The sequence below is a fragment of the Xenopus laevis genome, chromosome 3S (genome assembly GCF_017654675.1).
Source record: "Xenopus laevis strain J_2021 chromosome 3S, Xenopus_laevis_v10.1, whole genome shotgun sequence".
Taxonomy (NCBI): domain Eukaryota; kingdom Metazoa; phylum Chordata; class Amphibia; order Anura; family Pipidae; genus Xenopus; species Xenopus laevis.
The window spans coordinates 55,806,265-55,828,124 of NC_054376.1; the positions used below are offsets into that span (position 1 = coordinate 55,806,265).

Here is a 21,860-nt window from a genome sequence, read left to right on the forward strand (position 1 = left end):
TGGGTAATCATAAATAGAAAATTGCCATTTTAAAAAAATAAGGGCCGCCCCCTGGGATCCTAGGATTCACTGTGCACACAAACATAGCAACAAACCATACATGTTAGGTCACATGAGCCAATTACAGAGTTGTGTCATTTGCTTCCACACTTCTTCCTGTTACAGTTAGAGTTGTAGTATTTCTGGTCAGGTGATCTCTGAGACAGCACACAGACCATCACGGAATGGTGGCTCAAGGCAAGAGATGTAAAAGGGCAATATTTACTTAAATATATATTACAGTTTGGTAAGATTCTTTAATATTCCACTTAATATGATATGAACTTGATATGAATCTGTTGCTCAAGTGTTCATTTTGGGGGTATAGTTTTCCTTGGATGTATGTAGGAATTATCCACTGAGATGAAAAGACCTAAACCACTATAGGAGTTACTGGTATAAATAAGTCTCCTAACACAAATAAATGATATTTTTGCTGGCAAAGGGTCAGTCCCAGACTTCAAAGTATTACCTGGCGAGAAGAACTCCATTCCATAAAAGGCCCCTCTAGAGCCTTGTAGTGTGTAATATTTGGCAGCAAAGAGTAACACAGCTGCTGATTCCTCGGTGTTCTACCCCGAGTAAACGCCTACATCTACTAATGGCAACAACTGTGTGGGACAGATCCCAGCCGCTGCTCATTACTATGGATTAGGGCAAGGCTACTAACTGGACACAGTTCACAGTAATGAATTGAGCCAATTTTCTCAGATGTTTGGAATTTAACTCGGTAGGAACAGCCCCTTCTATAAACCTGTTAACTGTTGGGTTTCTTTTAAGGATGGCTCTTCAAGGGGGAAATTTATAAAAGCGACATTAATTAATTTGGCATTATATTGTTGTAGTAAAGCCATTTTGCCAATTTAACTACATCTTTCTGAATCTGATGTTATCTCCGGCAAAATAGAATGAATAACACCAAAAAAAAATTCACCTACTTCAGCTTGGCATAGGTTGTACTCCAGGTTTGTCTGGTGAATTCTGGTATTCAAAATTCACTAAAATGGCAGTCTGGAACAACAATGTAACTCTAAAGTGTACAAAACTGCTGTTTTCACAAAACAGATTAAGGTTTTTGTGAATATGGCATTCTTTAAACGCCAGTAATAGTGATGGGCAAATCTGACCTGTTTTGCTTCGACAAACATTCGTAAAACGGCAAAAATTCACTGAAATGCATTGAAATCTATGGACGCCATTTTTTTTTTTTTTTTGACATGTGACAAATTGCCCAACAATTTTTTTTACCCATTAGAACCTATGGGCCTCATTGTAGCTGCATAAAATTTTGCTCATCACTAGCCAGTAATATTTCTTACTCTAATTTCAGCTTACGCCATTTTTGTGATTCTGCCCCCCAGAAGTGGATAGTCAATTATAATTCTTGCTAATCACAGACCGGCTTTGTTTGTGGAATGTAGGAAGTTTCGGATTTAGGAGTGGCTGCAGGTTGATGAAATATGCAATTAGATATTGATGTGATGCATTGCTATGATGGATGCCAAAGATAAGCAATAAATAAGTGGGGGACTCTAGTTTGACTTTTATAAGGGCTCTTACTGACGTTTTTCTGCGTTCAGCCGCAGGGGAGAGCAGGAATAGACGCATTACATTTTTTCAAATGGGGCTGTACTCACACAGGCGCGTGTAGGCGCCAAACGCAGGTTGAGACGCAACATGCTGCATTTTTCCTGCGTTCGGCGCCTACACGCACCTGTGTGAGTACAGCCCCATTGGAAAGAATGTAATGCGTCTATTCCTGCGCTCCCCTGCGGCTGATTGCAGAAAAACGGAACGCAGGAGAGTGCAGGTAAAAACGCTTGTCTGTAAGAGCCCTACGTATAGCCATTGAGTGCCAAAAGTTTATCATGCTGAAACACATTCAATCAAGGGACAAGTCAAAATATGTACTAAACGGTGTGTTTTTGCACTAAACTCGTGTGTGCTTGCCTAAATGTGTGTCCATACATGGCATAGTGGGGAAATTGCTCCCAACACATTTCTACCCCTATAACAAACTACACAGTTGATATAACCAACATGTAGTGAATAATGTACACCATACTGTAAAATATAAGGATACTATAAGACACTGAAGAGTTCCAAGGACTTTTAAAGGCTCAAGTTCGAAGGCCAAGCTCTCTTATTTGGGTCACGGATCTCTGCGGTATCCCCATATTTTACAAAGGGATAACATTATTTAATACAATGCACAAGTTTCTGTGAGTCACTAAGCACTGATAAGAACCAAAGACATGACTAAGCACAATTTATAATTATATCATTTACAGGATATCCATGGCTCTAGTGTATTATATAATTACAGGCTGTTTTACTCTGTGCTGTGAAAAGTAGCAATGACTATTTCTCTAGAAGCAATCACTTTGCATGAATTCACTCCCACAAAACAGCAAGGGAGGCCAGGGCAAGAGACTACATCCATGTCTTAGGGAAACAGGATCAGTGAGAAATCTGTAGCAGTTAGAAATGGCAAAAACTTTAAGAATAAATAATGTTTTATAAAAATGCTGCAAGTTGTTACTCCCCGATATAAACCCTGTGATTGGTTCACACACACACACACACACACACACACATATTTTTAAAATCATCATAGTAAAAGAAACTTTAGAATAAATGCATAGTTTATATTAGCGTACTAAAACCAGAATAAAAAAAAAAAAAGATTGTGGGAATGAACCTCTGCCCAATAATCACATCTGGCAGATGTACAATGCCCCTTTCTGCCATATGGACGGTGATCTAAATACATTCTCTAATTATTCAGCTTGCTTTTAAAGTGTATGGTTTGAACACATCTGGCTTTAGCAGCATCCACTTCTCCTTCAAGTTCGCTTTGACGTCTGCTGATGCAAAGCTGTAATCAATGGCTTGATAGGACAGATCCCATATGTGGTGTGGAGTCAAGTTAAATGTCTTAGCAGCAATCTCATACTCCACTGAAAGATCCGTCGCAAAGACTCCTTTATCATCTGTCTGCAAAAAAATAAATGTTCAGCCTCATTAGTGTGTTCTTTTAAGGAATGCGTATCTTAATACAGTTAATTATCTTAAACACGGAATATAGATTCAATGTTTAAAATCATTAAGTGTATTGAGATAAAACATCCAGTTTTATATAAGAACAATCCATAAAATAAAACATTTGAGTGGGAGTGACAATTATTGTATTTAAAAAAAGAAGAGCCTCTTCAAATGAATTATTCCTTAGCTGACCAGATCATCCATTTCACTGTGGTCACACTGGGATTAAAAATGAGCAGCTCTTTCCCCCCTGATATGTCCACTTTGAGATGGGCGATATTGGGCTGATCCAGTTTCTTTTGACTTAGAGATACAAGATCTAGAAGTTTCTAAAACCAGGTATGCATATGGGCTGAACTCTGTTCGAATGGCTTGGACCAGTCTGCGGAAATATGAAGAGGAGCCATGACTTCTCTTATATCCTCATTATACTCCAATACTCCCACTATTTTTGAACAGACCAACTGCAATCTAAATTGCCATAGGATAGTCTGCTGAAATACCAGCAAGGTGCTATATATGTCCAGGCACATGGAAAGTATAGTTAAAATCATCAATGTGCCCAACCAGGTCCCATTTAAAGCAAGCAAGCTGTGGAGCATAGGCACAATGATGGGAAAACAGAGAAACGCTAGAGACTGTTGCAGAAGTTTGGATCTTCATTGTCATAGAGCTGCTGTGTTTGAAGACTTGGGTAGTATGTGTTATGCATGATGTATACAATTTGTAGCCTTACTCTCAATAGCATTTGATAATAAGAATGAAAATTACATGAGACAATGATAAGCTTATCATTTTGTATAACAGCCATAGAGGAATGCGAGTTCATTTTTAACTCTTTACGTTCTTCCTATATTACATCTGTTTGTGTTTTTGGACAGTTCCAGTGTATTTCAGAGATAATAGGAGAAATAACAAGTCCTTACACATAGCACAAATGGGTGATGCAGATTATACCAAAATCCAAAATGGTGCTCGTGGTAGGTGGAAACGGTCTGTCCTTTGATATTTGAGGTAATGCAGAGTTCTAAAGAAGAAAGAAAAAGTAACATGAAATGTGTTATTAGGAACAAGGCCAAGCAAAGTATTTGGGTGGGATATGAAGTTAGGCTACAGTTATCAGATCTTCTAAAATAGGTGCACATCTAGAAAGTCCAACCTAGTGAGGCTGCGCTATACTAAAAATATATAATCTTACCAACATATTTGGTTAAAATCATGAATCAGACATGGCAAAAACAGATGTTGGGTTGGCTCTTTGCACTCTCAGTCTCATGTACCCTCCAGTGACACAGTACAGTTACGTCACACTTCTTTCCCAATACATACACCAAACAGCTGCTGATTAATATTGGCACAAAAACCCACACCTTGAAAGTGTGCATCAGGTTACAAGGTCATCACTTGAAATTAATCTTGCATTTCTATGAAAGGGGCAATATTATTCTGCTTAGAATTACAGCAAAGTTTTGCAGATTTTTAAGGGCCATCACAAACCGACAGCAATCCAATGGCAGCTGGGCTGTAGCCATATATATGGTATGTACCCCTATATGTGGTATAAAATATCCAACTAGTGTAACTACTTATTAAAGTAATTGTAGTGTAATACCATCACTGCATATGCCAACATAATTAATACACGGGGCAAGGTGAACACACATAAATGCACCTCCCATCAATCATTACTTAACCTATAGTCTGATTTATAATAAGTGTAAAGCTAGTGTTTTTTTAATCATTTTTATTTATACATTTCAATAAAAAGTCATTATTTGTATAATCTTAATGTAGTAGTACATAAGTTTAAAATGACCATTTGAGTTACAACTTTAATATTGTAATGTATATAATATTGTATATTGTATTGAGTGTTTATTATTTATTTGTATATGCTTCTTTTATGCTTTTTTATGTTAATTTAAAGGTACTAACTTTTTAAAATTTAGTGCAATTAATAGGGCTTGTGCTGAACATACGTTTTGAATTTTATTTTTATTAGGAAAAATCTACATTTTTTATGTTACTCTTAACAGGGAAGTATTTTAAAATGATACAAAGACACATTCTACTTCCTGGTCGCAATAAGTAAAGTCAAATTAACCCAGCAGTTCACGGACAAGCCTCTATATAAATAAACCCCTCCCTTCTCCCAGTCACAGCCAGTAACCTATATAGAGTATTCTCAGTGGAGTGATGATTTATCACCATTCCTGTTCAATCCTAGGGCCCCCCTAATGCATTGGGCAGCAACTGAACAATGCATTTTATAACTAAAATAGATAAGCATCGCCATAATGCGTTAGCAAAAGTCACCCATGAAATATAGGTACCTAGAGGTATACGCTGTTTTTTCACAATCTCAACAACGTGAGCGGAGGTAGTAAGAAACGTGCCGTGTCCAATCCGATCTGGTGGGAGTGCAAGAAGGAGTTCTGTCTCATCAGCTTGACTGGGAATCTGGAACAAAACACAACATATGTTTTTTGGGGTTTCTCTGTAGATGTGTCTTTTCAAGGAAAACATTAAGTTTTAAGAATAAGAGTGATGATACTCTCATCTACCTCTTGGTGTCAGAACTTAACCAAAAAAAACTGTATTGTGATGACCTCAGTTTTGTCAGGAACTTATCTATGTCTTCTCTAGTGATATATAGAGAAGACCAAAGGTATGTGATAAATACACAAAATGTATGAGTATTAAGATTTTATAAAAACTTAAAATAATGGCACTTTAGGGCTTATCAGTTGTATAAGGGATGCTGCACCAGACAGTATTTAAAGTAATTTGTGACAGACCACAGACATATTATTCTACTAAAGCTGGAGCTGTAGGCCATGCTAAGCATGTACAGTAACTATAAATGCACACAATGATGAAGGCAGGTAACAATGGGTCAGGGAGAAAATATATGAGAACTAGGGGAGGGGGATTGGCATACTGGCATGGATGGGATTGTTAATACACTGTTCAAATCATTCAGACAATTATTTGGTTAGTCTAAAATAAAAAAAGACACTGTAAAGTTGGTGTTAGATACCTCTGATAAGTGAAGAGCCAACTTGAGGCCGGATTGCCTGGCTTTGTCTAAAGGTTCCATGAAGTCTTTTCCATGTCCCACCTTAAGCAACAAATGCGATTCCATTAAAATACTTTTTATTTTAATAGGCTTTAATTTTAATATTTATCTTAGCATTTCTTCCTTGGAGATCTGGACTTCTAATCTAAACTGTTTTGTGGGTTTCCTACAAGTGTTACTGTTTCCTCTAGGGATGCACCGAATACACTATTTTGGATTCGGCCAAACCTCTGAATGAAAGATTCAGCCGAATACCGATCCAAATCTGCATATGCAAATTATGGGTGGGTTAGGGATGCCCTAATTTGCATATGCAAATTAGGATTCGGTTCGGCCAGGCAGAAGGATTCGGCCTCATCCCGAAGGGAATCCTGGATTCAGTGCATTCCTAGTTTCCTGCCACACTTCAAAAGCATAAAGGCAGAGTAATAGGCTCATAATAAAACTGGCCATAAAGTGTGTGAACTGTAAGCTCACTGGGACAAGGACGGATGTAAAGTTACTGCAGAATACATTGGTACTATATTAGTAAATGGTAATAAATAAAAAGTAAAATTACCTAAGGAAGATTCTCCTGTTTAGCTCATATTCAAATAACATACAGTTGTCTTCAGAATAATAGCGTTTATATTGCAGAATAATTTAGCGTTAATAGTGTGTTTAAAAAAGTGAATAAAGCACAAAATCCTTTTAATAGCTTTTATTCCCATACACGCAAATGCATTGGGAACACTGCACATTCTATTCCAAATCAAAACATGAAGAAAATGTACTTGCACATTAATAATGCAAGTAAGACTAATGATAAACAAAGAGGGCAGAAGGGACAATGCCTTGTGCATAATGAAATAAAATTTACTTTATTAGTTTTCAAAGTGTAATGGTGCATGTTCTGTTCTCTTTCTGCTCTCCACGCCTCTGACTTTTGAAACAATGTATCAGAAGCCGAATAATTTACAAAACTACCGTATATACTCGAGTATAAGCCGTCCCGAGTATAAGCCGAGGTACCTAATTTTACCTCCAAAAACTGGGAAAGCTTATTGACTCGAGTATAAGCCGAGGGTGAGAAATGCAGCAGCTTCTGGTAAGTTTCAATCAAAAAATTGAGGGTTTCTGCTGCCATTGGAGGTGCCGGCGTCTCGTTTTTGGATGCCGGCGACCATTCTTGGACGCCGGCGAATATTCTTGGAGACTATTCTTGGATGCCGGCGACTATTCTTGGATGCCAGCGACTATTCTTAGGCGCCGGCGACTGTTTTTGCGCTTGACCCGAGTATAAGCGGAGGTAGAGTTTTTCAGCATATTTTGGGGACTGAAAAACTCGGCTTATACTCGAGTATATACGGTAGTTGCAGAATATAGTCTTGGCTATAGGACACACAGAAAGAAATCACCAGCACTCAATTCACAAGCTGCTAAGAGCACCCTTGTGCCAGTGCTCAGTCTAACACACATTCTGGAGTTGACCAGCTGCTATAAACAATAAAAAGTCAATATTCGTACACACAGAGAAAAACTGCCAGCACACGTTTCGCCTTTAAAAATATTTGTTAAAAAAATTGGCCAAAATATGTAAGCTCATGTGCCACATCAAGGCCCCTCATTGTACCCAAGTTCGATACTATCCATTAGCATATAGCATATATTAGTATATAGTGCATTTAAAATCAAGTCCGTCAGAAAACAGTGTGACTGAGTAGTAAGACCACAGAACGCTTACTCAGAAGACATTATGATGCCAAGCTTAAGCAACAGCACCAAAAATATTGCCCAGATCTGACTGTACCTCTCTGCTCACTATTCTCAAACAACACCAAGCAGCCAGTTTTAAAACAAAGAATTGCACGGTCACCACCTGGCTGAGCTGGCTCTCTTCAATGTGCACAGCCACACACCAACGCGCCAGGCCAGTGCAGCTCTCTATGCAGAGTGACGTTGCCATGCGCTGCTTCATACAGCGCATGAGCATGCAGACCACTTAGTTGGCGAACTGTCTTTACGAACTGGAGGGAGAGAGCCAGAGAGGCGCAATCAGACCCAGGGCAAAGGGAAAGTAAGAGGGAAAGGGGGAGCAGAGCAGAACTCTGGAGTATGGAGAAAACCTTGAAACATAAAGAAATAAAAAAATATATATATTCTTTCCTTTTCCCCCCTATTACTGCACCCTAGATGGGCGCCTACTCTGGCGACCCCTGTGAAAGAGTCGTTCGACCCCCAAAGGTGTCGTGACCCACAGGTTGAGACAGTGTCGGACTGGGCTATCAGGGGCCCACCAGAAAACCTTAGACCCTGGGCCCACTTTCTAAATTATTATTCCTCCTCTCCTAAGTCAACCTCTTTATTCTCCTATTTTTTTTATTATCTATTTACTATACTCTATTCTTCCTTTATTAAGCTTTTCCCATAAAGAAATAGGAAATGACCATAAAATAGGCCAAATGGTTAGAAGCAAGAGGCCCACTGACTCCTGGGCCCACCGGGACTTTTCCTGGTATCCTGGTGGGCCAGTCCGACACTGACATACTTAGAATGCGAATAGATAGTGTAGGACTTGTGTACAATGAGGGGCCTTGACGTGGCACGTGAGTTTACATATTTTGGCCAAAGTGTGGTACTAACACCACTGGATGGTAACCCATAGCAACCAATCAAAGGTTATACCTGCAGTTGGGTTAAGCTAATTACAGATAATTTTGCTAAGGGTTGCTGCCCATTTGAAAATTTGCCCAGCGTTAACAAATGAGCTTGAGTGTCTTATTACTCAACCACTGTTGTTTACTTGCTGTTTGGCCACAACCTTCCATATCATCAAACTCATGTAGTGTCACAGGTCCCTAAAAAGATAGCAGTGTGTGTGGCCTATTAGTAAGTAGGTAGGGTTTGCTGTCATGGAGAATGATTAGTCAAAAAACAGCTCTGCTCACAGCCTCACAATATGCAGGAATGGGCTACTGTATGGTTTCAGCCACTAGATGGCACATTTGTTTCAAATACTGTGCCATACCGTATTGCAGTGTCCAATCTCTACAGACTTCAGATTTCTCATGTTATGACTAGAAGCTTAAAGGGGTTGTTCACCTTCCAAATACTTTTTTCAAGTTGTTTTTAGATTGTTCCCCAGACATAAACTTTTTTCAATTACTTTCCATTATTTATTTTTTACTGTTTTGCCAGAATCGAAGTTTAAAGTTGAATGTTCCTGTCTGTGGTGTTTCAGTCTGGCAGCTCAGTAATTCAGGTGCAGACTCTAAACTGTTACAATTTTGCAACATTTAGTTGATATATTTCTCAGCAGCATCTCTGAAGCCTCGGAAGTAACTATTGTATCAATTCTATCAGAGATAGAAACAGAGACACAGAGGTTCTGCTCAGCATGGAATGGGAAAGTTTCAGCTAAAATAGTTGCTTAAAGTACATAAGATACATTTCCCATGGCAACATTATCAATTATGTATCAAGCACTAGAATGTTACACAGGGCTTTACCATAATGTTTAGGAAACTGGGGTCTTTCAATAGTTTAAGGGAATAAAATAGAATGATACAGCCTTGCTCAAAAATTAATGGCCAGGGAAAAGTTAAAACATTTTTGAAGTTGAAGAATACTGATCATTCAGTATTGTATGATGACATCTCAATTGTCAATGACATCCCAGTGATATGGGGAATTGTCAATGATCATAATCATCATCATTTATGTATATAGCGCCGTCAAGATACGCAGTGCTTTACTGCAGTTATAGCAAACAGGGAATAAATGGTGGATAACAGACAAGGGTTAAAGAGTACAATAGGGTTTACAAACTAAAAGGTTAGGGTACAATTGAGACATTAGGATTATATAAACACTTTTGATACAGCAATGATTAATTAAGGTACATCGAATAGGCCTCTTTAAACAGATGGGTCTTTAAGGAGCGCTTGAAAGTTTGGAAGGAAGGAGAAAGTCTGACAGCTTGTGGCAGAGAGTTCCAGAGAAAAGCAGAAGCCCGAGAGAAGTCTTGTAGACAAGAATGGGCAGAAGTGACCAGAGGAGAAGTGAGGCGAAGATCAGAAGCAGAGCGTAGGTTTCGTGAAGGAGTGTATTTGGAGATTAGAGATGAAATATAGGGAGGGGTTTCATTATTAAGGGCCTTGAATGTGAGTGTAAGTAATTTGAATTTGATTCTAGAAGAGATTGGGAGCCAGTGAAGGGACATACAAATGGGAGCAGCTGATGTTGAGCGGCGAGCTATATGAATGAGTCTAGCGGCCGCATTTAGAACAGATTGGAGTTGTGAAAGGTGACTTGTTGGAATACCTGTGAGGAGTAAGTTGCAGTCATCAAGGCGGGAGATGATGAGAGACTGAATCAGTGTTTTAGTTGATTCTGAACTGAGATAGGGTCGTATTCGAGCAATGTTGCGCAGTTGAATACGGCAAGATTTTGCAAGTGTTTGAATGTGTGGTGAAAAAGACAGATGAGAGTCTAAGATAACTCCTAGGCAGCGTGCCTGTGTGGTGGAATGAAAGGTGGTGTTGTTTACGGTGAGTGATATCTGAGGGACAGGGGAAGATCTTGGAGGAAATATAATGAGTTCTGTTTTAGAAAGGTTCAGTTTCAGGTGGCGCTGTGACATCCAGGAGGAGACAGCAGAGAGACAGTCTGTGACTTGGGAAAGGACAGAATTAGAAAGATCAGGAGTAGACAAGTAGAGTTGGGTGTCATCAGCATAAAGGTGATACTGAAGTCCAAATCACTGAATGAGTTTTCCTAGTGAAGTTGTATAGAGCGAGAACAGCAGGGGGCCAAGAACAGAGCCTTGAGGAACTCCAACAGAGAGTGGGAAAGTAGTAGAAGTAGAGTTAGAGAAGGAAACTTTAAAGGAACGGTCAGACAGATAAGATGTAAACCATGAAAGAGCAGTGTCCCGAATGCCAGATGAGTGTAGAATGTCAAGGAGGAGTGTGTGGTCAACTGTGTCAAAGGCTGCAGAGAGATATAGAAGGATTAGAATGGAATAATGACCTTTAGACTTTGCCAATAGAAGATCATTGGTTACTTTGGTAGACAAAGATAAGAAATGTATCAACTAAATGTATTAATTTAGAACAGTTTACAGGGTCTGCGACCCCCCCTCCCAAAGCTTCTTCAGAAGGTGAAAAATGACACATAATAAATGTAAAGCCGATACCTTTTTATGCAACAAACTGGGTGATCCCAAGTTTTATTCCATGGTGCTCTTGACACAATTCAACAGATAAAAACATGCCAATACCTGCAACCCCTCCTGCTTGACTTTTGAAAAATGACACCTTACACTGCGATATTAGAAAAACTGTCACACATAGAAAATAGAAAGTCATTGGAAAAAGTCGCTATTTCTGGTGATCTATCTGAAAACAACTAATTGTTTGAAGGTGAACCACCCCTTTCATTAATGTTTCTGGCAGTGGATGGTTTAAAACATAAACTAAAATATCTTGATAGCATTCAAACTCACAGTTGGGTCACCACTGAGATCCAAACCTAGAACCAGTTCATTGCTTGAACAGAAGAAATCTTCAGCAAGCTTAACAGTTTCCTTTGCAGCTGTGGGTCCCCCTCTTCTATCGATAGCCAACAAGAATCTAGAAGTCAAATAGGAATTAAAACATGCTTTAAATGTAGGTAGTGGCAAGTACACAGGTGTAACAACAAAGTCAGGCACGTAGCATCTCCTATGTAATGGTTCTCCACATATAAACAACCGCTCCATTCAATCCTTCAAATAAAACCTTCACATTTTTTCAATGGTAGAAGATTGAGAATAGTCAGAGATCAGTAAAATACACAACAAGCAAGAACTTTTTTTCCAATTTAACCCCTAAATTAGAATTAATTTTATGTATTATTATTATTATTATTATTATTATTATTAACTGGTTTCAGGTACAAGCAATACATAGTTTGATGCCCAGAGTATTGAGTAAATAATGCAGGAAAATGGGATTCATTTTAATAGAAAGATAGAGAAGAAAGTCTTTAGGATCATACCCAACATCTATATCCAGACCCTCTTCTTTACACTGCTTTATGCCCTCGAGCACAGTCTCAACATAGGCCCGTTTTGTTAAACCTTAAAGGGGAAAAAAAAGCAAAATATATTTAATTTCCATCTGCATGTTTCACATGCACCAATCACCAGGAAATGTCACTTTGGGGCACCTTAACCACACAAAATAAAAATCTCAATGCAGGCTGGCATTGAACATCCTTCTCATATGCCACTGCTGTATGCAACACAAGGAAATCACAGAAGCCTGTTAAATTATAACCATCATAAGAACCATACAGCTTAGGTGTCATTTAAACTGAGTGGTAAATAACCCACACAGCAGCCTCCAATACTTGCCACATTATCACTTAAAACTTGCATCCAGTTACTAAATGGTCATGAAAAGAGGCACCTATTTAAACTTAATCAAGCATAAGATTGGCTTTGTTTATAGCATGCTTCAGACATGGCAGAACCAAAGAAAGCTAAAATTTTATATATAACAGTCTAGAGAAGTCTAGGGAAAGAAACCAAGTCCTGTACCAGCAGGAGTATCCCTAGGTGTACTTCGCAGTTCTAAATACTTCACACCATCAGCAGCGAATTCTTTAATGACATCCTTTGTTACCTTGGAAATAGAAAAATAAGACGTATATAAGGCATTAATTATTAAAATATGACCAGGCTCAAAGGAGAATTTTTAATGTTTCTATCTCTGGTGTTTCAGTACTCCAGGAGCAGATTCTGATACGGTTATCGTTTGCTACAGTAACTGATACATTTCTCAGCATCAGTATCTGTGGAATATTAGTAATTATTGTGAGCTGCTTTTTATAAAAAAAAACTTGGGGATACTGCTCAGCAGGGCCAAATATAAGAAATGTATGAACTAATGTATCATTCAGAAAAGTTTACAGACTTGATGACCCCCCAGAGATGCTTTAGAAAAAGATAAAAATTAATTATTAGCTAATAACAAATAGAACATTTTAAAAAGTCTTTATTTCTGGTGAAATATCTGAAAAACAATGAAACAGAAAACGTATTGGAAAGTGAACACCCCCTTTAAGTAAATATGCTTTACACAACTACATTTACCTTCCAATGTAACTCATAATTTGCAAGTTCTGTAAAAACAAACCTGTACTACATTGCTACACATGATGTTTGGACTCTTTGGGGAAAATGTTAAATAAAACCAATAAATGTTAAAAACAGCCTTAGATTGTTAATGAACAGTATTTGCTTCAGTCAGTAATTAGCTTTAATTGAAACAAGAGCTGAGACAGTCAAAGGGCGCCACATATTCTAGTTCTGTATGTTACTATTACCCCAGCAGGAAACCAAACATACTGTATATCAGGTAACACATTGGAAAAAATAAGAGACTTGGAAAACATTGCAATACACCAATGGAGTTGAGGTCCTGCACAAGGTCGTTCCATCTCCCCACTCACCATTGCTAATGCTATTCCCATAATCAAGAATATTTATAATATAGTACTGGAATACTACACTAATGAAGTTGGGGTTCTGCATAATGTCCTTACTATTTCTAATGTTGTTCCTATAGTCAAAAACATTTCTTTTATACTTTAGCACTGGAATTTTATAAATAATTATCCTGAAATGGTAGCAATACATTATATCTCATCTACTGTATCTCTTTATAAAAACTACTAAAGAGAAGTGTGTTTAAGAATATTAAATGATGTTAGAAGGCGGAAATAAGCATCCATTTAAGGCACTAAAAAGAGATATTTTGTATTTTGACAACATAATAGCAACACTAACATTTATTGCTTTGTAACTACTACTATACTATAGATTCATAGGTACAATGGTCCTGTTTGCAGCGTCCATTACTAGGCCGGTTATACAATATGTGGTCCTTCAATGGCCACAGATCTACAACCACAGAGTTTAACTCCATGTCATCAGAAGACAGAAGTAGCTTTTAACAAATTGTGAATGTTGCTGTCCCTTTAACATACAAACATGAGCAACTTACCAATAAAATATCTTCAGCAGTATCTGTGATTTGGTGTATTATTTTAAACATCTGAAAACATCTGCAAGAAAAATAATAGTTAATGAATAATTTCTGTGTTTTTGAATAAAAAAAACACTAACATTTCTGTGAGGACTGGGGGAGATATAAACAGAATAAATTAAATATATAACAACTTTCTTAATACTGAATTTGCAGCTTTACCCATGCAGTGGTTGTGTCATATGCAAGCCATCCGTCATAGGCATTACTACAAAGGACAGTATACTCCCTTCTCAACCATAGTGAAATAAACAGGGCTAGGGCTAAACATACTTTGCCTATTGCTTGAATTTTTCACTGAACAACATCCTACCCATCATTCAGTAAATCACAACCATTGATGTCTTCCTGTGGGGGATTATAACACTACAGAAGAGCTATGGGAAGAGATAAAGAAGGTTGTTGGCAGCCAGACTTAGAAAAGTGGAGTCTAATAAAAGGCTGAATTAATTTTTTTTTCTTAACACTTCAAACAAATAAAATGGGTATGATCATTTATAGCAGGACTCAATTAGTAATAGTAAGCGATCTTACTAGACACACGTGCCTCCTTCACATCTGTCACAGAAAGAAAATAGTTAAATAACAGCACAACTAACATATTAAATGATCTAGTACCTATATTATTATAATATGGTCTGCATTTAAACAATTGGCCCTTGATTGCTAATAACAAAACACTGCAATAGGCCTGCACAGGGGCTTCTTTGTTGCTTTATTTCCTGTTGTTGAGCTTAAAGTGATTGATATTATGTAAACTACCTGTTCGGTAAGTATTTATTCTTTTTCTAATGAGGAAGTGTTCTGAAGCCAAATCAGGTACAAATAATTGATAGCATTACACTAGCATCATAAAACTTACTCTTCAAGTGTCCTTTTCTGCCCTTTGTTAATCATAGTCATATCATTGTGGATATCTAGATGTGGTTTGCGGGCCATCAGCTTCTTCATGGTAGCTGTACTTATAGAACCATTCAGGTGCGCATGAAGCTCCTAAACCAAATTGCAGAAACATGTTATTACATCCTGTTATTATTTCTAAATCTTCCACAAAAAAAAATCTCTTAATATATCTCCAAAGGAATAGAATTTATCCGAGAGATCCAATACAATTTTGCTTTATGGAGTATAATTTTTATGATGAATTGTCCCTTCATTCTTGGAAAAAAAAAACGGCCCAGTGTATGCAGCATGATGTACAATACTGAATGAAACAAACACACTAGCATGTCTAAGAAATTTCTAGTCCAAAACGTATTGCTTAGTTTCTCTGGCTTCTCAGGCAGTACATATAGACAGCCCACAGTTTATTCTGCATGTATGGGAAAACTGGGCTTGATTGGGTCATTCCCTAGAAAACAGCAAAAGGCCAATTATAACCACTAGGTAAAGGGTTGCCATTTCTGTCTGTGGCGAATGCTTTTGAAGAAGACAAGGTAATATGGAAGCAATAGCTACCAATTCGTAAGTGCAAATATGCAAAGAAGGAATTAACATGCACAAAACTAGTTATGCCCACATATATTAATGTAAACAATACACTAATTTGATAAGAACTTCCTCTTTAAAGGCACATTTTTACTCAGCTAAGTGAAGAAATGCGCCTTCAATCATTAAATCCACTACCCTTCGTGACCTAATTCACGAGGAAGCATGCAAATCACACACTGTCTTTAATTCAAATATCTGTAACCATAGTCTGTGCACTAAATGAGGCTCAGTACAATATGGTCTTGGGATGGCCATACAGGCAGAGATATATCATCTTCTAATTGATAAATGTTTGTAAGAAGACTGCTATCTTAGGCATGGAAATATCAGTATGCCTCTCATCAGACTTCAAGATTGTTATGCTTTAAATGAGAAACACAATTTATTTAGAGCATTTTAGCAATTTCTTGTTGTTTCTGTACTGATACAGATAAGCTAAGATTGATAAGCAGTCTCTTGAGGGCAAGTTTGCTTGTGCAAAAGTAGCCCTGTTTACCAGTAAACCAGGGAAGGGGATCTTACCATTTCATTACAGTGGATTAACATTGTAGAATTAGAAATACAAAGAGCAACATGCTCCCATCAGAAGCACTTACCAGCAGCTTTTCCTATTTTAGAGATAAACACTGCTTAAATCTGTATGTGGTTGTGCAATAGATTTCCCCAGAAATTACTATAGACCAAGCACAGGAGGATACAGCCTTTATAGATTTGATAATAGAGGCTTCTACGACAGGCATCTACCTCCCAACATTTTGGAAGTAAAAAGAGGGACAAATAATTTTTTTCCACATGGAGCGCAGCAATTTTTTGACCACACCCCTTTCTGTGGCCACACCCCCTAATTACCATGTTTGTTTTACAAAATTTGGCAGGTTATGAAAGTTTGAAAATATTTCTCCTTATCTAAACTGTGTTTTTGTGTCTCAAAATTGTTACAAAGTATCTTATTTGCACCTGTTAGCTGTTCTGGGCTCTCTGCTAAAAGCCAATTAAGTGAGAAACTTTGTTTCTTTTTCTGGCTGTTCAGTGCAGAGAAAAGAGGGACTTTCCAGTATAAATGAGGGACTGCGGGTTGAGCTGTCAAAAGAGGGACTGTCCCTCCGAAAAAGGGACAGTTGGGAGGTATGCAATCAGATGCTGCTACCAGTGTTCAAAGCCAAAGCAACCTTTAATGATAAACCCTGCATTTAGCTGCAGGTGGTCATACCATAACCTGAAAGCAGGGCATCTATCATTACCTTTAGATATTTACTTTAGCAACTATTAACATGCACACGCAGCATTAGACAGACAAATGTACCCATGGCAATTTACAGCCCAAGCCGTCACACAGAATAATGAGAGAATTAAAATTCCATGTGTGCTGACCCTGTTTTTAATGTTTTTGTGTTACAAATTATGTTACACCTAGCTGTTACTACCCATAGATTCGAGCATGTATTTTACATATAATACAAGGAATTAAAATAACTACTTTTACTGGGCTTTATTTGCCCTTTAAAGTTAATATCACAGTAAAACAGGTGCCAAAGTAGTCCAAAGGCAAAGTATCATTCAACATCTCTGAAACACAAGGTCCCTCCTAGCAGTACAAAGCACTGTGGCCTAGCACTCTATGGCTATAGGATAACCAAAAATACAGGGACAATATCATGTACTCCCTAGGAATACCTTTTATATGGCATGACTTCTGCATTTGCCGCAGGAGTAGTGGGTTTGTGAGCCTGGTACTAAACCTGCAGAAGTGAAGGCGAGGAAGATTAAGGTGGGGGCCATAAGAAGTGAATTCTCACCACTTTAGGGAGTTCTCTGTAAAACTGCAGCGCACCCTCTCCAGCCATGGTGCAGCTTTATTCCCCTGTGTCTCTCACATATTGAAACCTTCTTCCAGCTCACACTCGTCCTCTTGCGTTCCACGGAAAACAACGTCTCTTCTCATTGGCTGATGAGATCTTCCTCCTTATAGGCTGCCCGTCTTGTCCGTCTGCCTCTTCTGAAGAACTGATTTGTTGTCCCATTATTAGTGACTTTGTGTAATGCTTTTGTTCCCTCAGATCATGTTTATTATTCCTAACATGCTGTATAATCAATAGGAGCCTACGGCACGGTATATTTATAGGCAGTGCTGTAACTTTTTTATTCACCTGTTATAAGCTCGGTGTTTTGATTCTACGCGCAGACGCAGACGGTATTTTAGGCTGAAACATTTAAATTATTTTATTCGAATCTTTCCAATGTTTAAAGACTCTTCGTTAGTTAATATTTTTAACCAGTGTTCAGAGGCTCAGCATACCTCCCAACATTTAGGAGACAAAGAGGGACAAAAAGATTTTCGTGCTTAGCGCACTGCATTTTTGGACACGCCCATTTTTGTGACCACACCCCAAATTGTCATGTTCTTTTTACATAATTTGGCAGGTTATGAAAATTTGAACACATTTCTGTGGTTTTTATATGTTATAACAGTTTTGCAAATTAAGGTGAATTGCCCTTTAAAGGAATACTGTCATCGGAAAACATTTTTTTTTCTCAAAATGAATCAGTTAATAGTGCTGCTCCAGCAGAATTCTGCACTGAAATCCATTTCTCAAAAGTGCAAACAGATTTTTTTTATATTCAGTTTTGAAATCTGACATGGGGCTTGACATATTGTCAATTTCCCAGCTGCCCTAAGTCATGTGACTTGTGCTCTGATAAACTTCAATCACTCTTTACTGCTATACTGCAAGTTGGAGTGATATCACCCCCCTCCCTTTTTCCCCCTAGCAGCCAAAAAAAAGAACAATGGGAAGGTAACCAGATAGCAGCTTCCTAACACAAGATAACAGCTGCCTGGTAGATCTAAGAACAACACTCAATAGTAAAAACCCATGTCCCACTGAGACACATTCAGTTACATTGAGAAGGAAAAACAGCAGCCTTCCAGAAAGCATTTCTCTCCTAAAGTGCAGGCACACGTCACTTGACCAGGGGCAGCTGGGAAATTGACAAAATGTCTAGCCCCATGTCAGATTTCAAAATTGAATAAAAAAAAATCTGTTTGCTCTTTTGAGAAATGGATTTCAGTGCAGAATTCTGCTGGAGTAGCACTATTAACTGATGCGTTTTGAAAAAAACATGTTTTCCCGATGACAGAATCCCTTTAAGCTGCGAGTCTGACTTCTAATCTTATCAAACTGTTACAAAAGTATGTCAAGTATGTATTTTGGGCTGTCTGCCAAGACGCAATTAACTTAGGAACTTTGTATCTGTTTCTGGCTGTTCAGCGCAGCAGATCAAAGAGAAACCTGGGTCTTATCAGTACAAATCCGTGACAGCGTGTTGAGCTGTCAAAAGCGGGACTGTCCCGCTCAAAAATGGACAGTTGAGAGGTATGCAGTATCCATCATACATGCAGTGTCTTGTGGTACATTTGTCAGTGTCACTGAGAGAATGGGACAGACACAAAATATAATGTAGCACCTTAAAGGTGAACTATTGCAAAAATGAAAATTTAATATAAGCTTCCTCATACTGAAGTAAGAAACTTACTAAATACAATCAGTTATAAATTCTGCATTGTTTGTGAAATAATCAAGTTTATGTTCTTTTTTTTTTTTTTTTTTTTTTTTTTTTATTAACAATTTTTGCAATTTACAGTCATGAGAGAAGAAAGAAAAGAAGAGAAAAAAAGAAACTGGGGAGGACGAAGAAAGGAGAGAGGAGGGGGGGAGGGGGAGGGAGAGAGGGAGGGAGGGAGCTGGAGACTGCAATGACATGTCATGACATTAGGCATTGGGAATCAACACCTTTTTAAGTATGATTAGGAGGAAAAAGAACGTTCATATAAATCAACTCTGTCAAGTTCAGCTTGGATATGTGCTCGCTGGGGGAGAGTAACTTGTTTCCAATGTCTTGCCAATAAACTTCTGCTGACCAGAAGAAGCCTTGTGACTTGTCTCTGTGTTGCTGTGTCCCGTAACACCGTTTCATAGCCCAATAGGGCCATTGCTGGGCCGAGGGTGGATGGGTCACCCGTAATGTCCCTCAGAAGCTCATTAACTCTCTTCCAGTAAACCCTTGCTATGGGACATGCCCACCAGATGTGAAAGAAAGAGCCTGGTTCTCGTCGGCACCTCCAACAGATGTTGGGAGAGCTAGGGAAAGCTTTGTGTAGTTTGTCAGGGGTCATGTACCACCTATACATTAATTTGACAGTAAGTTCATGGTGATTAAGCGCTTTCGAGTGTTTTATCGTACGTCGGAAAAGCCTTCGCCAGACCTCTATAGGCAGCGGCATCTGCAGCTCTGTCTGCCATCGTGCTATCACTAGAGGCGCAACATCAGCTGCCTTCTGTTGCAACACTTGGTACAGTCCCTGAGTTCCCTTTCGCTTTCCAGGTTGAGACCAACATCTAATTTCAAATAAAGTCGGTTGATGCAATCCATTCCATTTGTGCGCATGGAGGTAGTGCCTCAGCCTGAAATAAGTGTAAAGTTGCGAGCTTGGTAACTCGTATGTAGTTTGCAAAGACTGGAAAGTGACCAGACTGTTCTGTTCGTACAGGTCTCCCATTTTTTGTATTCCTCGGGATTTCCAGAGGGACAGCGTCAGATCCGGTATTACCTCTTCCAAAATGGATATTGGCATTAATGCAGTAGGTGGATTCGCCAGGTGTACATTGTTCCTGGAAGTATACCAAGCATATAAAGTCGCCTGCGTAGCCTGCGGCAATTTATCCAAATCAGAGCGGCAATGTTTGCCAAGAGTCCAGACATGTGCAGTAATCGAGCAACCAAACTGAGATTTGTAGATCCAACGTTCCAGATCCACCCATTTTTTTACGCCTGGTGGAAGGTGCCAATCCGCTAGTTGGTCCAGCAAAGTAGCCTTATAGTACCTGTGTACATTAGGACAGGCCAATCCAGCATTTCTTTTTGTGGCATACATAATATCCTGCGCCAATCTCGGTTTCTTCTGATTCCAAATGAAGTGCATCAGTATCCTCTGAAGCCTCTGGAAAAAAGGTGTAAAGAGTGGAATGGGAAGAGTTCTGAATTTGTATAAGAGCCTTGGGACAATCAGCATTTTAATAGCATTTATCCTCCCCAGCCAAGAGATGTATGTAGTTTTCCATTTTTGAAGGGTAGTAACCGTGTCCTTCAGAATTTCTCCGTAGTTGTGCTGGTATAGTTGAAAGGGATTGGCAGTTATCTTTGAACCCAAGTAGTTCACTGCTGTAGATTGCCAATCCAGGTTATAAATCCGTTGTAAGCTACAGACAACCGGTGGAGGTAGTAATATGGGAAGGGCTTGTGTCTTTGAGACATTGAGTTTGTAGTATGACATGCTACCAAACAGTTCAATCAAATCAAATAATTTCTGCAAAGCAAACATGGGATTAGTCACAGTGATGGCAATATCGTCAGCAAACAACAGAATTTTATGCTCATGCGGCCCCACAGAAACTCCCCGTATGTCACTCGAGCATCTAACTGCTTGGGCTAACGGCTCTATACTAAGGATATAGATAAGGGGCGAAAGGGGGCACCCTTGCCTAGTCCCGTTAGTTAATGAAAAGGAGTCTGACAAGAACCCATTCACATTCACCTGGGCTGACGGGTCTGAGTACAGGGCCATTATAGAAGTAATCATTGGGGGCGGTATACCAAATGTCTCCAAAACTAGTCTAAGGTAGGTCCAATTCACTCGGTCAAAAGCCTTTTCGGCGTCAAGCGCTAAGACTAGTGATGGATTTTTAGTACAGTGCATGTGTTGGATGAGGGTGATAAGCCGTCTAGTATTATCATGAATATGACGCCCCTTGACAAATCCAGTCTGATCATTATTTATAAGTACTGGCAACACTTCCTGCAGTCTCTTAGCAAGTACAGATGCATAAATCTTAAGATCTCCATTTAGCAAGGAGATAGGGCGATAATTTGAGCATAATGTGTCATCTTTGCCGGGTTTGGGTATAGTTGAGATGTAAGCCTGCAACATTTCTCGGGGGAATGTACCTTGCAAAGCAGCTTCATTGATGGCTCTAGTGAGGTAGGGAGCTAGCGAAGCATGAAATGTTTTGTAATATAGATTAGTAAAGCCATCCGGTCCCGGGGCCTTGTTTTTGGGGAGGGCTTGTATCACCGCC

At 38.8% G+C, this 21,860-nt stretch overlaps 1 protein-coding gene across 1 annotated transcript; it reads right to left on the minus strand.

The window, feature by feature from the left end:
* Positions 1-2,204: 2,204 nt before the first annotated feature.
* LOC446867 (MGC80849 protein) lies at positions 2,205-17,675 on the minus strand. Its single transcript, XM_018254296.2, has 10 exons — positions 17,523-17,675; positions 15,098-15,228; positions 14,194-14,254; positions 12,726-12,810; positions 12,182-12,263; positions 11,649-11,775; positions 6,125-6,205; positions 5,418-5,544; positions 4,011-4,111; positions 2,205-3,036 (listed from the first exon to the last, which is right to left on the minus strand). The coding sequence occupies exons 1-10, from the start codon at positions 17,568-17,570 to the stop codon at positions 2,824-2,826; spliced, it is 1,056 nt and encodes a 351-aa protein (XP_018109785.1). The 5' UTR covers positions 17,571-17,675; the 3' UTR covers positions 2,205-2,823.
* Between the last annotated feature and the right edge of the window lie 4,185 nt (positions 17,676-21,860).

Coding starts and splice junctions, on each gene's coding strand:
- LOC446867 (XM_018254296.2), bottom strand. CDS start 17,570: ATGGCTGGAGAGGGTGCGCTGCAGTTTTACAGAGAACTCCCTAAAGTG. Junction 12,264..12,725: donor ACCTAGGGATACTCCTGCTG/GTACAGGACTTG, acceptor TTCCCCTTTAAG/GTTTAACAAAACGGGCCTAT. Junction 11,776..12,181: donor GGTCTGGATATAGATGTTGG/GTATGATCCTAA, acceptor TTTGACTTCTAG/ATTCTTGTTGGCTATCGATA.